We start from the raw sequence: 20,972 nt of genomic DNA, 5'->3' as shown, positions 1-20,972 counted from the left end.
ACTGGAGTAACTCACACAAATAAGAGACGACCAGGAGGACCATCCCACTGAAAAATGGTCCTGGTTACAAGCATGGCAGCAAACAGAAAATCTTTTCCATTTGGACATAAAAGATTTTCTAGTCAAGGGTTTCCTTGTCTAGTGTAAAATCCTGAGCACGTCCTCAGAAAAGAAGGGCCTGAAAGGGATCAAAACCTATCACATACAGTGTCAGTTGAAGATTGGACACGTGAGGACGGATGAGAGAAACTTTGTCCTATATGATAAGGTCCAAATGGTGGGGTAAGTTGTGGTGATTGCCCCTGGCTAGCTGCACTGCCCCTGGCCAGCTGCATTAAGAGGGGGAATCAGTGCTGTCTTGGCTAAAAGGGAGCTACTAGCAGGATTTTTGGGGAGTCTAGCTGAATCTTCTGCAGGACTCTCGGTAGTAGAGGAAAAGGAGGGAAAACAAAGAAACATCCTCTTCCAAGGAAAAGAAAGTGCATCCACCTTTCACGCCAGATAGCATGGCACTCTGGAAAAAAGGGAGGGTGCTGCCTTTTCAGAGGGGAGGCAGAAACATGTCTCAGTGAAGTATCCAGTTGTGAGCCTGTATTTTGAACCTGCTCAGTGTGCTGCTAGATTGTGCTCTGAAGGAATGTACACTGCCTGAAGAGTTAAGTGATAACTAAGAGCCACCTCCCACAACTAAAGGGCCATCCTGCAGAGGAGTTAAGAGTTTGTGCCTCCCTGCCTGTTGACCTATCCACATCACTGTAGTGTTGTTGGTGTACACCTTCAAGGGCCTGAAGAAAACACTGCCTGAAAAGCTTGAAGGGCCAGAATCAGAGATCTCATCTCTTTGATGTTGATATGGTCTGACTTCTGATGAAGGGGTCAGAGAACCTGAACTTTCAGGTGACCAAATGAACCCCCCCCCCCGCCCATGTCTGAGGCATCAGAGAAACATCTTGAGAAGGGACTGCAGGATGTAATGGCTGGCCTGGGTGGAGAGCAAACTTGTTGAATTCACCACTCAAATTCCGTCTTTAGACAAGGAAGGAGAGGTACAATGAAATCCAGATGGTGGCAAAACTGCAGCCAAACTAACTTGAGGTACCATGAAGCTTCCTCATATACAGTCTGGCAAGAGGAAGCATTGGGGAATGGGGAATTTCTCTCCTACATTGATATTTCTCTTCCTGGATGACATGAACTCTAGGCAAGCAAAATAAAATAAAAGACCAAATAAAAGAAAAAGCAACCCCAACGGGGCACTTGTCTTCTGGCTAGGTATTTAGCACAGCAACCAAGCATTCAGACCAATGAACAATAATGGGGTTTGGGCTGGCAGCATAGTAGTTCTGAGTAAATGCATCCGTACATCAATTTTATGCCCTATGTCCTGTGTGGTGAGCATAAGTGTAACCTATGGAGCATACAAGATCATTAGGCTTTGGTATACTGTCCAAAGGTCAAGCTGCATTGGACGGGAGGTCCCTAAAGTTATGGGTACCCATGCTAAAGTGTATATTAGAGTGTGTATTCCTACTTACACCGATGACCATCTTTTCTTATCTATATTCCCCTTCCAGATGTGACCAATTTGCATGCTTTAGTAAACATTAATGCTTAGCCCCAAGAAACAAAGCAAACTGCCTTTAAATAAGCAAACTGTGTACTGTTACAATACATACATTAAAGTAATAAGGCTGTATGCAGAGGCAACTATTTGTATATCTTACTCACTTCCCATAATTTTAAACTATTTTTCACTGAACTGCTTACCAATGTATATTTAACTGTTAATTACACCATACAAAGAGAAATCCATAATGTACAGAATGTTCAAAGGTTTAAGGATTAACTGTTTGCACTTGAAAACAGCCTATCTTCAAGTAAAAACAGATGGTAAGGAAGAAAAAAAAAACACAAAAAACTTTGTAGATGCACAAAAAAACTTTGTAAATTTCACTCAGAATATGCTGTACAGACTTCTCGTCTCAATCTTAAGGTCTTCATATTTTCAGACCACCTTTTAGACAACATGAAACCAGACATATGTACAAAAAGAAAAATTAAATAAAATAATGAAGTTAGTACTGTACCATGAATTTTAGAATTCCAGCTTCAGGATGAAGGAGTGGCAGTTCTGGAAACCACTTCTCAACTAAAGAGCTCAGTAACTCCTAAAAATTAACAGTAACAAAATCAGTTAGTATTAAGGGAAAACCACAACCCAGGCTTTCATTCATCAACCCTGAAGCTGGTAGTGCCACATTTAACCATCTCAAAAGAAGAATTAAGTGATGAACACCAGAATCTATTGCAAATGGCTGTCTCCTTCCTAACTGCTACTGTGAAGAGAAAGTGCAACTTGAAAGCAGAAAAATGCACCCTACAGGTAACTACATATGTATTATGCATACAGTTGAGAAATAACAAGCATGTTCTTACAACATTGGATATCTAGCAGATGATACCAACTTTCTCTCCTTGAAAAATGGACTCCACCTTGGTAACTACATAGTTACCATATGTACATTTGCAAAATAACAATCATGCTTGTACCATGAAAGATATCTTGTAGATGGCCCTTTTCCTCAGTGGTTCCTTGTTTGGGTACATTTAATCTACAATTCAGAATTCAATGTTATTCTCTATGTAATACCACATTTGGGAATGTCTAAGAGCACACGTTAATGCACACCATGATGTACTAGGTCAGCTTTATAAGCTTAACTTTGTCCACACTTGTCAGTCAAGTTCACCGACATGTCAGTAGTAAGCAACTACCTCAAAAAAAATCAATAAAACACAATATTATTAGTTTTCTAATGTTGATATAAATAAGTGTACATATATGCCCAACTTAAAAGAATTGTCAATAGCTGTGAATGGTAAAATGCATATATCTACAAGGGGAAGACTGAGGAATATTCCTGACCTATTCAAAAAGTATCTTTCTTACAGACCAGCACAGTAATAACTTATCTGCTCTACCAAATTTGAAGGACCTTACTTGATGTGTCTTTGGATGGGTTCAGTCATGGACAGTTAACACTACCAGGGCAGAAGAGCCCAAGCATAGAAATGTAAGTTGAGGTGTGGATAACAGGTTTCTTGAATGTGGCCTAATTCCCTCAGATGCTACTGCAACAACGTTTGGTGAAAATGTGTACTGAACTGCAGCTGGTCATAGCAGAAATATCTGCAATGGGGAGACGATCACTAGAAACAGCCATCATTCTGATGGTATAACCTTTAACCCTAACATTTACCATCAGATGGCAAAAATAAATTTGTGAAGGGACTAAGCTGGGATGTCACTGCTTACAAACTGAATGAAAGGAATCTGTTGTGTGGAGTGCAAATGCTGACATGTCAAACGGCATCCAGAAAAAAAAAATCCAACACCCAACATTAACAAAAATATGAATCATTTTGTGGGTGGCAATCTTGGACCACATGTAACAGATGTAGTGAAATGGTAAGATACAAAATAACAGGAGGATGAATTAACAGTAAAACCTCCAACCCACATTCAGAAAAAGGGACAGAATCCAGGGACCCCCCCCTCTTGTACTAGTACAAATGGACATGTTCCAAAAGCTCTGCATTTTGCAAACAGATTTATCTACCAGAGAAGTTTTTTTATTAACTTTGGACATTACACAGTGACACAGGCACACGTACTGTTATAAAACATTACAAAGATTTTTCCCCCTTCTCATGCATTACACATAAATGGTTTCTTAACAGTCAATCCTGCCCTCCCTGAAATTTCACTCCTCCTCTTCCTGAACATTATTCTGCATTTATCATTGCCACTGATTCCATTTATTTCTACATGATGATCTCTTTACCCTTTTCTACAGATCCCATATCCAGGTCCTTTACATCCCTTACAACATTCAATAATTCTGTTAGAGTTTGTTTATATTTTGAGTTTCATTTTCTAGTAACTGCTTTTCTGGCAGCCAACAGCATTATATTTATTATGATCTTACTATATCTAAGCAACTGAGTTTCTACACCCCAGCTCAAAAGAATAACTTCCTTAGTTAAAATAACTAGCACACCCAACATTTCTAACATGTTATCTTGTATGGAACCAACTCTTTGCATTCCCAAAAACTTGTTCCTAAGCATCTCTTATTTTTTCCCATCACATCAAAAACAACTAATTGTGAAAAAATTGTCCGAAGTCTACTTGGAGTTTAAAATACCTAGGAAAAGACCGAGCAAAAATCTTAAATCTTGTAGATTGTGTTTCATACCTGGGAAATGTACAAATATTCACGCATTATTCCTTTGCACATTACCTTTCAGTTCTCATTTCCCAGTTTTTTTCTAAACTTCTGACTGACTTTTACAGTTATGCATTTTTTACATGCCTTATTCATAATCCCTTGTCAAGTGCAGCTTCTACTACAAAGTCAACTAGAAATTCAACCAGAACTGCTGTTTCATTTAACACTCTCCTGTTCTTTTCTCTTCACCCATACCCTGTTATAATCCCTGAAAAGGAAAGCAGTCTCCAAACCCACAGTCCAAACTTCTGCTTGATGTCATCTCACTCTGTGACTTTCCCCTCCTTGGTTATTTGCTTCCAATACCCTAGCTCCTTTGCTAATTTTCTAAAATTTCAGCTCCCTCTTGCCAGTTTTCTATGCCCCTACTTGCAGTCATCCCTTTTGGTAAAACAGTCTTTCTCCATTCCTGTGTTGGCTTAGTTCTCAAAATACTTTCTGCTGCTATATAAATATAATATTCTACATGGTTATTACTGTTATCCTTAAGTCACTGCATTCAAAATCCCACCTTTCCATTTTGTGAACTCATTCCCTGTTTCATAATTTCTTTCCACTGTGACTTGTACTCCTCTGCTTGTGTTATATACATGAGCCTTAACTGTGCAGCTTAAAACTATCCTTTCAGATCTACTAATCCTAAAATAACTTGTTCAGAGAGGTTCTTTTATTGAGAAGGACTGCTACACTCCAAAAGTAAAAAGTTATGTACTCACTATAACATTCCATGTGTTGTCCATTTTCATTCTTCTTCAACTGATGGGTGCCAGATCCAGCTCGGCCACTTCTACCAGATCTTCAGATCCAAAACTCTTGAGCTCCTCCCTTTACTAATAACCACCTACCAACCTAACATACCTCAGATCGAGTTTGCTGCCCTTCCAGATAAAGGAACAATACCTTAAGGAATACAAAAAAAGACAGAATAAGGAACGGGAACTCGAACAAAGGTTCTCAAAGAAAAGCTCTTAAGTCTTTCCAGGAGCAAAGGGAGGGGGGTAGGCGGGCAAGAAGTTGAGGAAGAATGAAAATGAACAACCCAGATGGAATGTTATGGTGAGTACATAACATTTTAATCTCATGTTCTTTTCATTCATTCCTCAAACGATGGTACGAAGTCCCCAGTTAAGATATTCTGGAGTGCTACAGAGCCTAAGGCAGTTTTCTTCCTGGAAATCAAATCCAATTTGTAATGAGTGATAAGGTATGAGCATTAGTCCAAGTGGCAGCTGCACAAATGTCATATATGGAAGCTCTTAACCAAAAAACTGAGAAGACTTCCAAAGACCTTGTGGAATGAGTTCTAGGAGGCTTTGTCAAGTATAACTTAAAACGTATGTACTCACCATAACTAGGTATCTGTGTTGTCATCTTTCATTCTTCCCCACCACTTGGTTTAGGATCCAATCCTCAGATCTGACTTGGCTGCTCTTCTCAAAGACATCAGATGCTAGCCTTTAGCTCCTCCCTTTACCCATGATCCCCCACCACTAACTACAAGTCCTGAGATCAAGTTTGCTGTGTCTAAATATCCATCTTTACAAGAACTACGTTTAAGTAACATATGAATACCAATCTCACAATTAGTCCTAAGAGGAAAGAAATATAGAAAATGTGCTTACCTACAGAGGTCCAGATGTAGAACCCATGGGTTCTAACTTCCTCTAGAATTCTTCCAGGAATACAGGAAGAAGGGTGGGGAAGAATGAAAGAAGACAACACAGACACCTAGTTATGGCGAGTACATAACTTTTAAATCTGAAGTTGGCTTTTTCATCCTTCATCACTACAGGGTCAGAGTCCGCAACTACATTGCTCTTGGGTGGCCCTCATGGAAGAACATGATGGAGCACTGTTGAACCAAAGGCGGCTCTGTTTCTAGAAACAATGTCAAGCTTGGAATGGGTAACAAAGTTATGGATCGAAGACCAAGTAGCTGCTGCACAAATATTCTCAACTGAAGATCAGGAAGAGAAGGCCACGGATGTAGCTACAGATCTGGTAGAATGAGCTTTGGGTGGCTGGAGTAAAGCCAACCCTGCTTGGCAATAAATCCATGAAATACAGCCCGAGATCCATTTTGACAAAGGAACTTTGAAAACTGCCTGACCCAAATGAGTAGGGAAGAAAGACAGAAAGAGTTGATCAGATTTCCTATGCTGCTTCATTCTGTGAAGATAAAAACATAATTGCCTATGAACATCAAGAAGGTGAAACATGTATTCAGCCCTTGTCTGCAAACTTAGGAAAGAATACAGTCAGTTGAATGGACTGATCAAGGTTTGTTTCAGTGGCAATCTTAGGCATAAAGGAAGGGTTAGTACGTAAAGACACACTGTCCTTGTGGAAAATGATACAAGGGGGCTCCAAAGACAAGGCCTGTAATTTAGAGACTCTCTTTGACGATGTCAATGCTACCAGAACAGTTTTCCAGGAAAGAAACTTTAAATCACAAGTCCCTGATAATTCAAAAGGCTTTTGTGTTGGCCCTTGTAACACCACCATGAGACGCCATGGTGGACAAGGTTCTTTGATAGGTCGTCAGAGAAGAAAAAAACTCTTCAAGAAGGTTTTACATAATTTCGAGGCCCATAAGGAATCGTGTCCATGTTCTGCATGAAAATTTGAAATTGCTGAAAGTTGTAGCTTGATTATAGAAAAACTAGTTCCTTGGTCAAATAAACGTCTAAGGAAAAGCAAAATGGCAGCCATAAATGCTAAAAAGGAGTCAATGTTCTCTTTGCTGACCCACACAGAAAACCTCTTCCACTCACTTTTATAAACCTTCTCGGTGGAAGACATCTGAGAGGCCAGAACAATATTCTTGGCTGGGGAGGCAAGCTTGGACTGTCTGTTAATCAGTGGAACTGGAGAAACTATGCAGTCAGTTTGAGGGTGTGGAGAATAGGGTGTCAAAATTCTGATGGGTGAGACAGGAGGTCCTGGTTGGGCTCCAGAATTCAGGGAGGATACTTGTGGTTCCTCCTCCTATGGTCTCATCTCAAGTATCCTCCAGAATTCAGGGAGGATACTTGAGATGAGACCATAGGAAGAGGAACCACACATGGCAAGGCCAGAAGGGGGCAATGAGAATGACTGAATACTTTGACCTTCTGGAGAAATTTCAGGATTAGAGAAAGAGGGGGACAAGCATAAAGGAGACTCGGGGGGGCCCATCATGAACTAAAGATCCCTTGTTGATATCTCCCCGAGGAGGGATCAGTCTGAATAACTCGCTGCACTTGTTGTTCAGGGGGTGAGGCTAAAAGATCGCAGCAAGGCTGGCCCCTGTGACTGAAAATCATATTTGTTACTGATTGACTGAGGGACCACTCCTGAGGAGGCAGAATGACCCTGCTGTGGCTGTCTGCCAACATGTTGGTGTTTCCTGATATGTATGTTGCAACTAGAAAGCAGTACGAAGAGATTCCCCATTCCCAGACTCTCAAGGCCTCCCTGCACAACGGGTAAGATTGGGTTATTCCTTACTTGTTGATGTACCAGACTACTGACATTCTGTCTGTATGAATAGCAACACTCCCTAGAGGAAGATCATCCTGAAAGGCTTGCAACCACATGCCTTGGAACATCTTTCCCACGTAATGCCCCCCCAACCTAGCTGGGAAGCGTCTGTGGTCACTGTGGCTGTTGAAAGGGGGGGTGGTCTGCCTAGGTGTAAGTTTTGGCACTGAAGCCAGCACTGTACATGGCAGCTGCACATTGGTGCGAGTTTCACTCGTGTGGAGAGGGGTTGGTGTAGAATCAACCATTGAACCACTAAGGTCCATTGTAGAACTCTCATGAAGAACTGGGCCAAAGGGACTAAGGCTATAGTTGCTGCCATGGATCCCAATACTTGTAAGACCAGTTTCGCTGGAGAAGAAGGACAAAACATGTCCTGCATCTGATTTTGTAGGGTCATTATCCTCTGTAATAGTAGGTACACCACCATCCTTTGAGTGTCCGAGTCCTAATGAACTCTGTTTTGCAATGGATCTAGTTTTGATTTTGCAAAATTTATAGAAATCCCTGAGGATATGGAGATATCTTGCAGAAAGTCTACGGCTTGTACCAGTTGGGGCAGTCAGGAGCCAGTCTTCCAAGTTTGGAAACATTTGGAATACTTGGAGCCGCAGATGAGCTGCCACCATTGCCATACACTTAGTGAACATCCAGGGGGCTGTGGTGAGTCCAAAGGCAGTGCTCCAAACTGGTAATAAGTGGCTCCCAGCTGGAAGCACAAACATTTCCTGGAATGCCTGGGTATCTTTATGTGGTAGTATACATCCTGGAAATCTATGGAGCACATCCAAACACCCATGTATAGCAGCAGCAGAATGGACTGTACCATAACCATCCAGAACTTGGACTTCTTTACAAACTGGTTCAGTTTGCTTAGCTCTAAGATTGTTTAGTCCCCCATTTTCTTTGGCACCAAAAAGAAGCAGGAGTAAGTTCCGAATCCTATTTGTATGGCTGGGACCTTTTTGATTACTTTTTTTGAAGCAGCTTTTGAACCTCTAGAGCTGCTGACTCTCTCTGATTGGGTGGGACATCAGAGAGCTTCTTGTTTGTTACTGTAGGAGGAAGGGAAAATGGGAATGTAATATTCGTTGGATATGATGTTTAGCACCCAGTTATTTTTTGTGATTTTTGTCCAGGCTTTTGAGTGCAAAGCAAAACGTCCCCTGTCTTCCTCCAGAGAAGAGTAGCTGGGCATTGCTTCAGGAGCTCTGATAGTGTCCATCAGGAAAGAAATCCCCAAAACCCTGATTCTGTGGACCCCCACTGACCCTAGGGTGGCATCTGTCATTGAAACCTCTACCGCTGCCTCTGGAAGAGGAATCTCCCAGCATGTCATGGAATGGTCCCGGAGACTTACGGAACTACAGTTTCAGGTGTGTGAAACGTGCCATATAATTTAATGACCTCAGAGCAAAAGTTGCTGAGGCGTAAACGCGCTTCCCAACCATGTCCATTGGTCTGAAGACTTTGGAGGATGGACAGAGGAGCTCTGTTGTTCTAGCTCCTTTTTTGTTACTGATGCCACAACAATGACATCAACTGCTATGCCTTTACTCCAGTACTGATGATCAGCAGATGGAGACAGAATCTTGTCAGGTCATTTCGAGATAGGTTCAATGATGTCCAGTCCTCTCCAGGAATCATGGGAGACTAGGTCAATGATGTAATCCAACAGGGGATTCAACCAAGATGTAGATGGGTCAGTCCCAAAGGCCTCCAAAAGCACAGACACTTCAGACAAAGGGTTTTGGGCTGACCAAACACCCCTTTGCCTAAGGATTTCCATGACTGCCCCAAAGGAAACATTGTTGGGTGGAAATCTGGGGGACCCTTCACCTTCCTCAAAGTCTGTGTTCTCAGTAAGAGACTCCACAGGGGAGTCTATATGCCTCCATTTACACGTCCTTTTCCGGGGGACCTCCTCAGTGGTATGGTCTGGGGAGGTATCAGAAGAGAAGGGGTGGCTGGGGGGGGTGGCTGGGAGCCTTTTGGAACTGGCTGACCTGATTGGACAGAAATGACAGGTTCTGAGCTCACAACAGCTGGAGGACGAGGGAAGGGAGCCAAGATACAAGAAGACATGTAACCAGTAGAAGCGAACACCCTTTCCACAACCTGGAAAACAGAGTGACCCGGAGAAAACCACTGTCTCCTGCCTCGGGGCCAAAGAAGGTGAGGAAACAAATCTGCGGACATCCTCAGACCCATGCTTCCAAGACAGAATCATACCCAAGCTGTCTAGGGCCGAGTTTCCTATGGGAAGGGATGTCTCTGAGCCAAATGGAGCAGAGCCCTGCCTCTTGGACCTGGGGCAGACCTCTGGGATCCGACACACACTCTGACTCAAAGAGAAAAGTGCCAAGCTTGTCACAGTAGCCATCGGATCAGAGACATGATGGGACTTTGGATCCAACATGGTACTTCTCGGGGATCTCAGATGCCTGGACTCCAAAGCTGAGGGTCGGAATGGAGAAGGAGAAAGTCTTTTTCTGGATGGGAGGTTCACAAATCCAACGGGGGATGGAGGTGGAAGTATCCCCAACTGAATCAGAGCTCAAAGAAACTTCTGCATCATTCTGTCCATTTTGACTTCGACAAACTCCTGAAAGATCTGGAAATAGTAGAAGGTGGTCTGGTAGAATTGGAGGATCTATTCAGGCAGAGTTGGTGAGACTGTTTGAATGTTAGGATCCATAACACAAGGTCTAGCTCCCTGGACCAAAGCCTTTGGATCCCAAGCTATGAGAACAGGGCAAACTAGTTGACACACCCGGAGCCGTAGGGTCTGAGGAACAAACATGGTCCACGGTGGGTTGCATAGGAGTCAGATCTGAAGAATCAGTATCTGAACTCTTGGATTTCTCTGAAGGCAGGTCTGACAGGGAGGATGGAGACTTCAGAGGTCTCTTCTTAGGATCAGAGGAAATTGGAGTAGAGTGGGGTTGAGCCCCTGCAGGAAGCAGACCTCTCAAAATGTATTTATTTCTCCAATGTGAGAGAGCTCTCAGATTAAAGGTGGCATAAATATGACAGCCCTTCTCGAGATGTGTGGCACCCAAACAATAAACGCACTTCTTGTGGGCATCTGAATTGGGTAGTGCATTTCTTGAATCCGGTAGGTTTATCAGCTTTTTCTGCCATGTCTCAGTATCAAGATGAAAAGATAAAGAGAAGCAAAGTCGTTAGGGAACTCAACACAGTCCTTGACACCAGCAAAAAACTATAAATCCTAACAGCAGAGAATTAACACTAAGTATCCTACTTCTTACAAGTGTTAACAACTACCTATCCCTAAATAAATGGAACACTATGCACGCTAAAAATATCCAGAACTATTCAAACTATCTAAGCTATTAAAAGTATTTAAGCTATTCAAACTGTCACCTAAAGCTATACCAAACACCACACAAGCTACTAACAAGGGAGGAGCACTAAGTTTAAGAGCTAAAAAACACCGATTATCAAATAAGGGTATCACTAGGCATGGATCGTTAATCTGATCTTGAACGTGACAAACAAGATCTGAGGACTTGAAGGAAGTGGCGGGGGATGATGGGTAAAAGGAAGAGCTAAAGGCTTGGATCCGAAGTCTAGGAAAACAGCGGCCAAGTCAGATTAGAGGGTCGGATCCTAAACCCTGTGATGAGGAAGAAAGAGAGAGATCAGATCCTCTTACTACAGACAAAAGTGATACAATCAGTTAAGCATTTGGCCAGAGTAACTCTGGAAACTGGCTTGTCCAATCTGTTGAGAGAGAGAGAGAGAGACAAACTGGTCAGTTTTCCTGAAATCCCTGGTTCTACGGTGATGAAAGCAAAGTTGTCTATGCACATCCAAAAATGAAGCATGTAGATGAAGCATGCATTCTCCTTTATTTGAAAAGTATGGAAAGAAAACTGGGATGTTAATGTTGGATTCAGAAGCTACCTTAGGCAAAAAGGAAGGGTTGGGTTCATAAGGACACCCTGTCTTTGTGGAAAACTAGGTAAGGAGATTTAAAGGATAAAAACTAGAATTCAGATATTCATCTAGCTGATGTGATAGTGACTAGAAAAATGGTTTTACATGACAAAACTTTAGGTCTGCCTTGGCTGAAGGTTCAAAGGGAGTTTGGGTCTGAAGTACAATAGTTAAAACTCAAGGAGGAGCAGGATACTTTAGCAGAGGTCTAAATTAAAAGGCCCCATTGAGAAAGGCTTTACATAATTTAAAAGCCAAGGTAGAGTTATTTTCATCTAAATGGAAATTTGAACTGACAGACAACTGGACTTTAACAGTAGATAAGTTAGCCCTTTCAATTAAAATTGAAGCTAGAACATCAAGTATAGCGGGTATAAGGGCAGAAAAGGGGTCCAAATCCCTGTTAAGAGCCCATAATACAAATCTGTTTCATTTACTTTTGTAAGTCTTTCTAGTAGAAGCTCTTTGAGAAGATAAAATATGACAGACCTGGGAGAAGACCCTGGGCTGTCTAGCAATCAGTGGAACTGGAGAAACCATGCAGTCACTTTGAGGCCTATGTCCAGATGAGTCATTCCTGTCAAGTGAGAGTGGAAGTCTGGATTGGGATTCAGAATCTAGGGCGAATGCAGAAGGCGAGACCAGAGGAAAGGGGACCAAATCTGATGAGGCCAAAGGGGGCAATGAGAACAACTGTGCTCTTCAACCAGAATGCTTTCTTCAGGAATTTGGGGATGAGAAGTAGTGGGGTAAGCATAAAGGAGACTAGAGGGCCAACTGTGAACTACAGCATCACTCAGTGATTTCCCCGTTGGAAGGATCAGGGCAAAGAACCTGCTGCACTGGTTCAAGGGAGACAAGAATAGTTCACAGTATGGCTGGCCCCATCAATGGAAAATCCTCTCTACTACTTTGACATTGAGAGAACTCATGAGGCATCAGAAATTACCTGCTTAGTCTGTCTGCAATCACATTGGTTGTCTCCAGAATATACGTTGCTATTAGAAAGTGACTGGAAGAGATTGCCCACTGCCCCACACCCACTGCTTGTCAACAAATCTCTGTCTGTTGGTGTGTCAGACCACTGACATATTGTGCGAGGGAGAATGTTTTGAAATTCCTGCAACACTAGATGGACTGCTCTCATTTCCAGGACACTGATACAACCTGGCCTCTACAGGGGACCACATATCTTGGATTGCCCTTCCCAAGTAGTGCCCCCCACCCCAGTTAGGAGGCATCTGTGGTCACTGTGGGTAGGGGAAGAACAAATGGGTGGCCTTTGGAGAGTTTGTTTGAATGAACCAACTACAGAAGATACCTTTTGCATGCTTGCGAGATCTTGATTGGGGCAGTAAAAGGATGCTGAAGAATGGACCACTAGACTTGACAGTCTCCAATAAAGAATTTGCATGTGAAACCTGGCTAGGGGAATGAGGGTGATAACAGCTGCCATGGATCCCAAGGCTTGTAAAATCAGTTGTACTGGAAGATAAGAATGTAACATTACTTTCCTGACCTGGGATCCGAGTGTCTCTATTCAATCAGAAGGAAGAGAGGCTATATGACTGACTGTGTCCAGATGAGTACCCATGAACTCCAGACTCTGTGCTGGTGTGAGATGTGATTTGTTGTAAATGAGTGTGATCCCTAGATGGAGGCACAGCTGGAGCAAGTCACTTGCCTGTAGGAACAGATGCCTGGTTCGGTCACTTCGAAGTGAGTCGTCTAGGTATGGAAACACTCAGAATCCAAGCAGTCTCAACTGAGTTGCTACCATGGTCATGCATTTGGTGAAAACCCTGGAGGCTGTGGTGACACCATAGGACAGTGCTCTGAACTGGTAATGACTGGCTTCCAGCTGGAAGTGCAGACATCTTCTGGATTGCCTGTTCATTTTGATGTGATAGGACACCTCTTGAAGATCTAGCAAGCAAATCCAATAATCCTTTTGCAGAAGAGGAAGAATGGACTGAACCGTGACATCTGAAACCTTGAATATTGCATGAACTGTTTTAGTTTGCTGAGATACAGGATAGACCTCAAGTCCTCCCATTTTCTTTGGTACTAAAAAGAAGAATACTGAATAGGTCCCAGATCCTGTCTGGTTTGGGGGGACCTTCTGGATAATTCTTTTTTCTAGCAGCTTTTCTATTACTAATGCCGCTGTTTCCCTCTAATTGGGTGGAGCATCAGGAATTCTCTTCATTCATGTAGGCAGAATCTGGGAAAATGGTATGATATAACCTCTGGATATAATTATCTGCATGCAAGAATCTTAGTTATGAATAGTCAGGCTCTTTAGTGCAGAGACAAACTCCCCCAACTGCCTCCAGAGGGGTGCAGTCATGCACCCTTTCAGGAGTGCTGGTAGGACTTGTCCAAGGAGAAGTCCCAGAATCTCTAGTTCTGAGGCACACCTCTGCCATAGGGGGTGGGGGGTGGCATCTTCTGTTTGAGTTCACTATTCTGCCCCTAGACAAACTCTCCTCGTGAGTCTTGAAAAGAACCCTGGGATTTATGGAATCACATTTTTTACCTCCCTGATGATGCCTAATGAAATGGGCTTTGAGGGGTTGAAAAAGTATGCTTACGGCAGACAGGGTCTTTCCTTCCTTCTTGTTCACATCTAGAGAGCATGTCTTTTACTTTGGGGCTAAATAAGGAAGATCTGTGAAAGGGAGCACTGATGAATGAACATTTCAAGGGCACCACAAAATCACAAAGTCACATCTCCCAACGGTTATGCCTGAACCTACCCATGAGGTAATTCTGCTGCATGGGAGATCAGCTTCATGGATGCATTAGAAATTGACTGGAGGCTGGCCAGTTGTAAGATGACTATTTTGGTACTCAGCAGACATGAACCCAGAAAGAAATTTGGAAATTTCTTTAGTCAAATCTCTCTGAAATCTTGTAAAATGCACCAGGTAATTCAATGACCACCAAGCAAAGGTCACTGAAGAGTACACCTGCGTACCAAATCTGTCCAAGGCCCTGGACTCCCTTTTATGGTAATGGGCAAGAGCTATGTTCCGCAAGCTCTTTTTTGGTGGCTGCCACCACAACCATTGCGTTAACTGAGACCCCATTTTTCCAGTATGCCCTGTCCTTGGAAGGAGTTAAAATTTTGTCTGGACATTTACAAATCGGCTCCAGAGTATCCGGCTCCTTCCACACCTTGCAAAAAATGAGATCTATGAGTTCATCAGCCGGGGGAGTCACCCAAGAAGTAGCTGGGCCAGAACCAAAAACCACTAGGAATACCAATACCTCCAGAGAAGGGGGTACTGGAAGACCAACTACCTTTGTCTTTTAAAAGTTCTACAATGTCTCCAAATAAGACATTGTCAAGTGGAGATCTCGGGGACTCCACCCCTTCATCGAAGTCAGTGTCCTCTGTGAGATATTCCTGAAGGGAATCTAGATGTCTCTATTTACACATCCTCTTTTAAGGGACCTCCTCAGTGGGATGGTCTGGGGAAGTATCAGAAGAGATAAAAATGTCATAAGGGACCAAATGGAGACTTGATTGGGCTGGCTGTACCAGTGGAATGGATGAACAAGGCTCAGAGCAAAGAACTGAAGGAGGTACAGCTTTCTGCTCCTAAGGGGTCAGGAATGCCCTTTCTCTAGATAAACAGAAGCCACAACATCAGAGGCATATTCCACAAGGGAAACCAAAGTCGATGGCAAAGGAGACAATAATTGTCGAACAGCTAGATCCTCCAACCCCACAAGCACTCCATTATGGAAGAAGTCAGACCTGTGCTGTCCAGCTCTGAAGCCCTGAGGGCAGAGATGGAGCAGATAGCTTCGGAGTCAACCCTAGCCCACCAGATCAGGCACTAATGCATCAGCTCCAAGAGTCTTTCAGCTCTGAAACACCTGGGTCCGAGCAACTCAGGGAAGTTACAAGAGTGGAAGAGCAGACTGTCTTTGGATCCCATGAGGACATCCCCAAAGGGTCTCAGATCCAAGGGCTCCAAAACAGTGGGTTGGACTGGAGGAGGAGAGATCAATGGGGAATTAGACAAAGGTTGGCTTATGAATCCGATGGGAGTCAGAGCACTGAGTACTCCAATCTGGATCCGAGCCCAGGAATTTCCTCATAATCTTATTCGTGCCACACTCGGATAAACCTCTAGAAGACCTGAGAGAAGATGTGGAGGGCAGAGGTCTTGAATGTTTGTGGGGATCCCTACAAGAAGAAAAGAGGGAGCCAGAAGTGAATGGATTCAGGAGACTACGTGATTTGTTTTCGGGGTGATTCTGATTTTAAAGTAGTCAGATCCGAGGTGTCAGATGTGATTTTTTTTTTTATATTTAGCAGGTGGTTCTGAAGAAGAAGCCAAGGAGGAAGAGTGATTCTGTGACTTCCTATGAGATTCTTTATCTTCAGGAGCCAAGTCTGGCTTTCCCTTATCCAATGTCATAGAGGGGGTTTGAGCCCTGGCTACAGAAGCAGATGATGAAGTAGTAGAAGGGAAAAGTCCCTTCAATACCAGCTTATTCCTCCAGTCATTAAGAGCCCTAGAATTGAATCCAGAGCAAATGCAATCAATTTGCATCAAAGCGTGTGGTTCCCAATCAATATACACATTCCCTGTGGGCATCCGAGTTTGGGATTTTAAGCCCACAGGTAAACCAGTAGGCTTGTCAGCCATGCTGACCTAAGATAAGTCCAAAAGTAAACTAGCAAAAAAACTTCATATTAAAAATTTTTTTTTTAGAGAAGAAAAGCAAATGGAGAGAAGATAACTACCAACAACTGTAGTACAAGAAATACTCCAAGTAGAGAGTAAGGATATAAAATATAGGAATTTTTAACAGCAAAGTACAAGCAATGGTACTACAGAGAACTACCATGAAATTGGGTACAGAAGAAACTCTAGAAAAAACTAGCAAGTAAACAAGGGAGGTAGGTGAGAGAATGAAATTAAAGTAGGTAGCAGAAGTTTTAAATTAAACTCATAAAAGCTCGAGTGTGATAGGATCCATGTTTGAAGCCGAATGGCAGCAAATGAGATATGAGGTATGTTAGGCTGACAGGGCATTATGAATAAAAGGAGGAACTCAAGAGTTTCAGATCAGAGGATCTGGTAGAAGCGGCCAAGTTGGATCAGAGACAGATCAGCTGAAGAATGAATGAAAAAGGACATCATTAGATCATATGTTTAGATTTTAGCAAAAGGCCAAGCTGGAAGGATTACCTGCCCACAGGGGGACAGAGAGAGTATTCCATGACCCATCTAGGAGGCTGTTCTTCCTAAATGAAGTGATGCAGTAAAAAAGTAAAGTTGTGTAAAATCTTACCATAACAGTAAATGTCCTTCTCTCCACTGCTGCATTATCCCTTACAGTAGGGATCCCTTGCCTAGGGCAGCCCAACTTCCAGCCAGTATACCAAAGCCTTAGGTTGTAATAGGAACATTGTAAGTCACTTGTATGCTTTCCGTGGTTTGCATAGGACATAAAGGTGATGTATGGATGTACTTTCCTCAGAACTGAAAAGCCCCAGGAGGAAAAGTAATCCATGGAGAAAAGAGAAAAATGTGAAGTCAGAAGGAGAAAATGGGAGGAGGGAGAAATACTGCAACAGTGAAGAGGACATCTACTATTGTGGAAAGATTTCACATAACTGTATTATGTCTTTGCATATCATTGTTGCAGTATTCCTTACAGTAGGGAGAGTACAAAAGCTTAAGAAGAAAGTTGGGAGAAAGATGGTCTAGCAGAGCCCTTGATAAAGACATGTAGGATAGCCATGGCAAATCTGGCTCTAGTCCTGGAAACTACATTGGCCTTACAGTGTTTGGCAAAAGTATGCACAGAAATCCAAGTAGCTGCCTCAAGAATGGAATTAGCATCCAACCCTTTGAAAAAAGCACAAGAAGACGCCACAGCCCTAGTAGAATGAGCCTTAACAAAAGAAGGGAGGCTTTCTCCACGAAAAAAGTAACAAAAAGAAATCACCTTAGATATCCAGGAAGAACTTGTTTGCTTAGAAACAGCCAAACCTAAAGACCTAGGATGATAGGAAACAAAAAGCAGCTCAGATTTACAAATGGCTTTATTTTTATCCAAATAATACCCAAGTTGCCTATGCAAATGCAAGGTGTGAAGAACCTTCTCACTAGCAGATTGCTGAGAAAGGAAACAATGGGCAAATAGAGTGATTAATAGACAACTCATTAATCACCTTGTGCTTATGAAAAACTAAAAGAAAGAGGAACAGCCATATGGGCCTGCAACTCAGACAACTGTCTGGCTGAGGTAAGGGCCAAAAGAACAGTCTTCGAAGAACAATACTGTAAGGAAGCTGAAGCTGCAGGCTCAAAAGGAGCCAGAGTCAATTTTCTAGATCAAAATTAAGGTCCCAGGAGGAAGGAATAGGCTTCTTGGGAGGCCTAATATGAAGGACATCTTTAAAGAATGGTTTGACCTCAAATTTAGAAGCTAGAGGAGGAGTCAAAGGCAGAAGATCAGAAATGGCTGACATGTGGGGCTTTAAAAGAAAGAGTATGCCAACCCAGCATTGACCAATTAACACAAGTAAGAGAGAACCAAAGGAACTTCTACAGAAAGTGGATCCAGGTTACGAGTAAGACACCAAACAGAAAAATCTCTTCCATTTGGACAAATAAGATTTCCTGGTAGTGGGTTTTCTGGCGGCCTGCAGAACACAAAGCATGGCTTCAGATAATACGTGTCTTAAAGATATCAAAACTGTATCACTCACGGTGAGGGACAAGTGATGGATGCACTACTGAAACTCCAGCTTGAGGCTAGAAAGAAGGGGATTCGGAAAGCCTAAAGGATGAGTGTTGAAGCCAGACTGACTTTAGGAATTACTGGAGCTTTCTCACATGAAGCCTGGCCAGAGAAAGCATAAGAAAAGTGGAAGCCATGTATCCCAGAGCCCTTATAAACTCTATAGCTGCAATGGAGGCCAGAGGAAGAAGGGACTTAAAGACTGTAATCAGAGTTAAGGCCTATGGAGGAGGCACAGATGCCAGCACTGGAACAGTCTGAAGGCAGCACCAGAGAAAAACATGATCCACAGAAGTAAAAAAAGACTTGTGGAAATGTACTGTAAACCCTAAGTTCTGCAAGAGACAAATAACATAGTGAAGCTGAAGCAAAATTTCTGGAGAGGAAGCCTGAATAAGCAGGTCGTCCAGATAAGGAAAGATCTGTATTTCACTCAAACTGCACAAAGCAATCACTGGAACAAGGTATTTGGTGAAGACCTCTGGTACAGGAGAAAGGCCAAAGGGCAAAACAGAGAACTGAAAATGCAAAGAAGCGAGAGAGAAACAAAAACTTTCTGAAAAGGGGATAAATACGGATATGGAGATAGGCATCCTTGAGATCCAGAGAAACTAGAAAAGCCTGAGGAGGAAGAGAAGAAAACAAAGTTTGAAGGGATAACATCTGAAAGGAAGGAATCTTCAAAAAAGGGTTGAGCTAAGAGAGAGTGAGAGAGAGAGACAGAACAAGTCCCCAGGTCCTTTCTTTCCTGACAACCAGAAACATTCTGGTGTAAAATCTCTTCCCCTTTTGAGAAACCAGAACTGCTTGAATTGCTCCTTGAGAAAAAAAGTCTCTAAAAAACCTCTGGAAAAAAAGGGCAGCTGTTCTTGAGGAGGTCGAGGAATGCCCAAAAAGGTGAGCGAGATTTCCAAACCATGTAATACCCTGATAAAATGATGGAAAGAATCCAAGAATCCTGAGTGATTTTTAACCAATTTAGAAGGGACAGGGAAAGATAGAGATAAAGGAACCCTAACTGAGGAGGAAGGAAAGACAGTCAGAAAAGAACCTGGCTTGCCTGGAAAAACAGGTTTCTGAGCAGTCAGAGTTTGAGTAGAGTTAGCCAGAGGAGCCCTTCTACCACCTTTTTACCCTTGGGAGTACAGTGAGACCATCTACAAACAAAAGTATATTTAGTAGGGTAATTCTCCTGAAATTTGGGAATGGGAAACAAAAATACATTTTAATTCTTGTACAGTGTTACCCTTTTTCTGATGTGATTTAAAGAGCTCAGCAGCTGCAGAACCAGAGAGATTTGTATTATCAAGAGGAGCATCCTTAAGCTTGGCCTTAATATATCATCAGGCAAAGGCTGAAGGCGAAGTCATGAATACCTTCTCAAGATGGAACCAAAGGCAGCAGTTCAAGATGAGACATCAGCTGCATCATAACTTTTAGTTATGTACTTACCATAACGATAGATGTATGTGATCCATCTCGCCTACATTCATTACTGACGGGCTCAGAGCCGAGAATCGTCTCCGACTCGGCCGTTATAACTAGCACGAAGTCTCTCATTGGCTGGGCTAACCCTGTATCCCAGGATGCACCACACCCAAACCCCCCAGATCTTGTTTGCCCCAATAATATCCTCCCACATACACCACACCACAAGGATATATATGTAAGAGGAGAGAAAAAATAATATCCTCAGAGGGATCAGAATACAAGTTTCCTCCAAGTCCAACAGGTAGGGGGAAGGAGGGCGGGTACGTAAGAATGTAGGCGAGATGGATCACATACATCTATCGTTATGGTAAGTACATAACTAAAAGATGTAATGTGATCCTATCTCGCCTACATTCATTACTGACGGGACAGCGTCCCTAGCACCTAAATCCTGGGAGGCTCACTGGAAAACACTCCTGAGCACTGTGGAACCAAAGGAAGCCCGACCTCTAGAGGCCACGTCCAGTTTGTAATGAGAAATAAAGGTATGTGGAGAAGTCCAAGTAGCCGCTGCACATATCTCATCTATGGATAGTCTAGCATGAAAAGCCACTGAAGTTGACATAGCCCTGGTAGAATGCGCCTTAACTGGAAAGGGAAGATGCCTACCCGCTAATGCATAAATAAATGAGATGCAGTCCCTAATCCACTTAGCCATGGTGCCCTTAGTTACAGATCTGCCAATTCTATTGTCCGAAAAGGACACAAACAACTGATCTGATTTCCTCTCCTGTTGTGTCCTATTTAAATAAAACCTCAGTTGTCTATGCACATCCAGCTGGTGAAATTTGTATTCTGCTTTGTTGGAAAACCGTGGAAAAAAGACTGGAAGCTCAATAGACTGGTGGAGACAAAGGGCAGAAGAGACCTTAGGGAGAAAGGAAAGATTAAGTCTCAGAGATACTCTGTCCTTATGAAAAATCAAATAAG

General features: G+C 42.7%; 1 protein-coding gene across 3 annotated transcripts in view; it reads right to left on the bottom strand.

Moving 5' to 3' along the window:
• STK31 (serine/threonine kinase 31) overlaps positions 1 to 20,972 on the bottom strand; it is a 5,081,810-nt gene that overhangs the window by 1,097,906 nt on the left and 3,962,932 nt on the right. For all 3 annotated transcript variants that reach the window (XM_044067546.1, XM_044067547.1, XM_044067545.1), the window contains one exon: positions 2,088 to 2,168. In XM_044067546.1, the coding sequence (XP_043923481.1) occupies positions 2,088 to 2,168 (81 nt within the window). The remainder of the gene's footprint in view (positions 1 to 2,087; positions 2,169 to 20,972) is intronic.

This window comes from Protopterus annectens, chromosome 3.part1, assembly GCF_019279795.1.
Source record: "Protopterus annectens isolate FY-2018-M chromosome 3.part1, PAN1.0, whole genome shotgun sequence".
Lineage (NCBI taxonomy): Eukaryota > Metazoa > Chordata > Ceratodontiformes > Protopteridae > Protopterus > Protopterus annectens.
The sequence above is the reverse complement of the archived record's forward strand: the minus strand, read 5'-3'. Positions and strand labels throughout refer to the sequence as shown.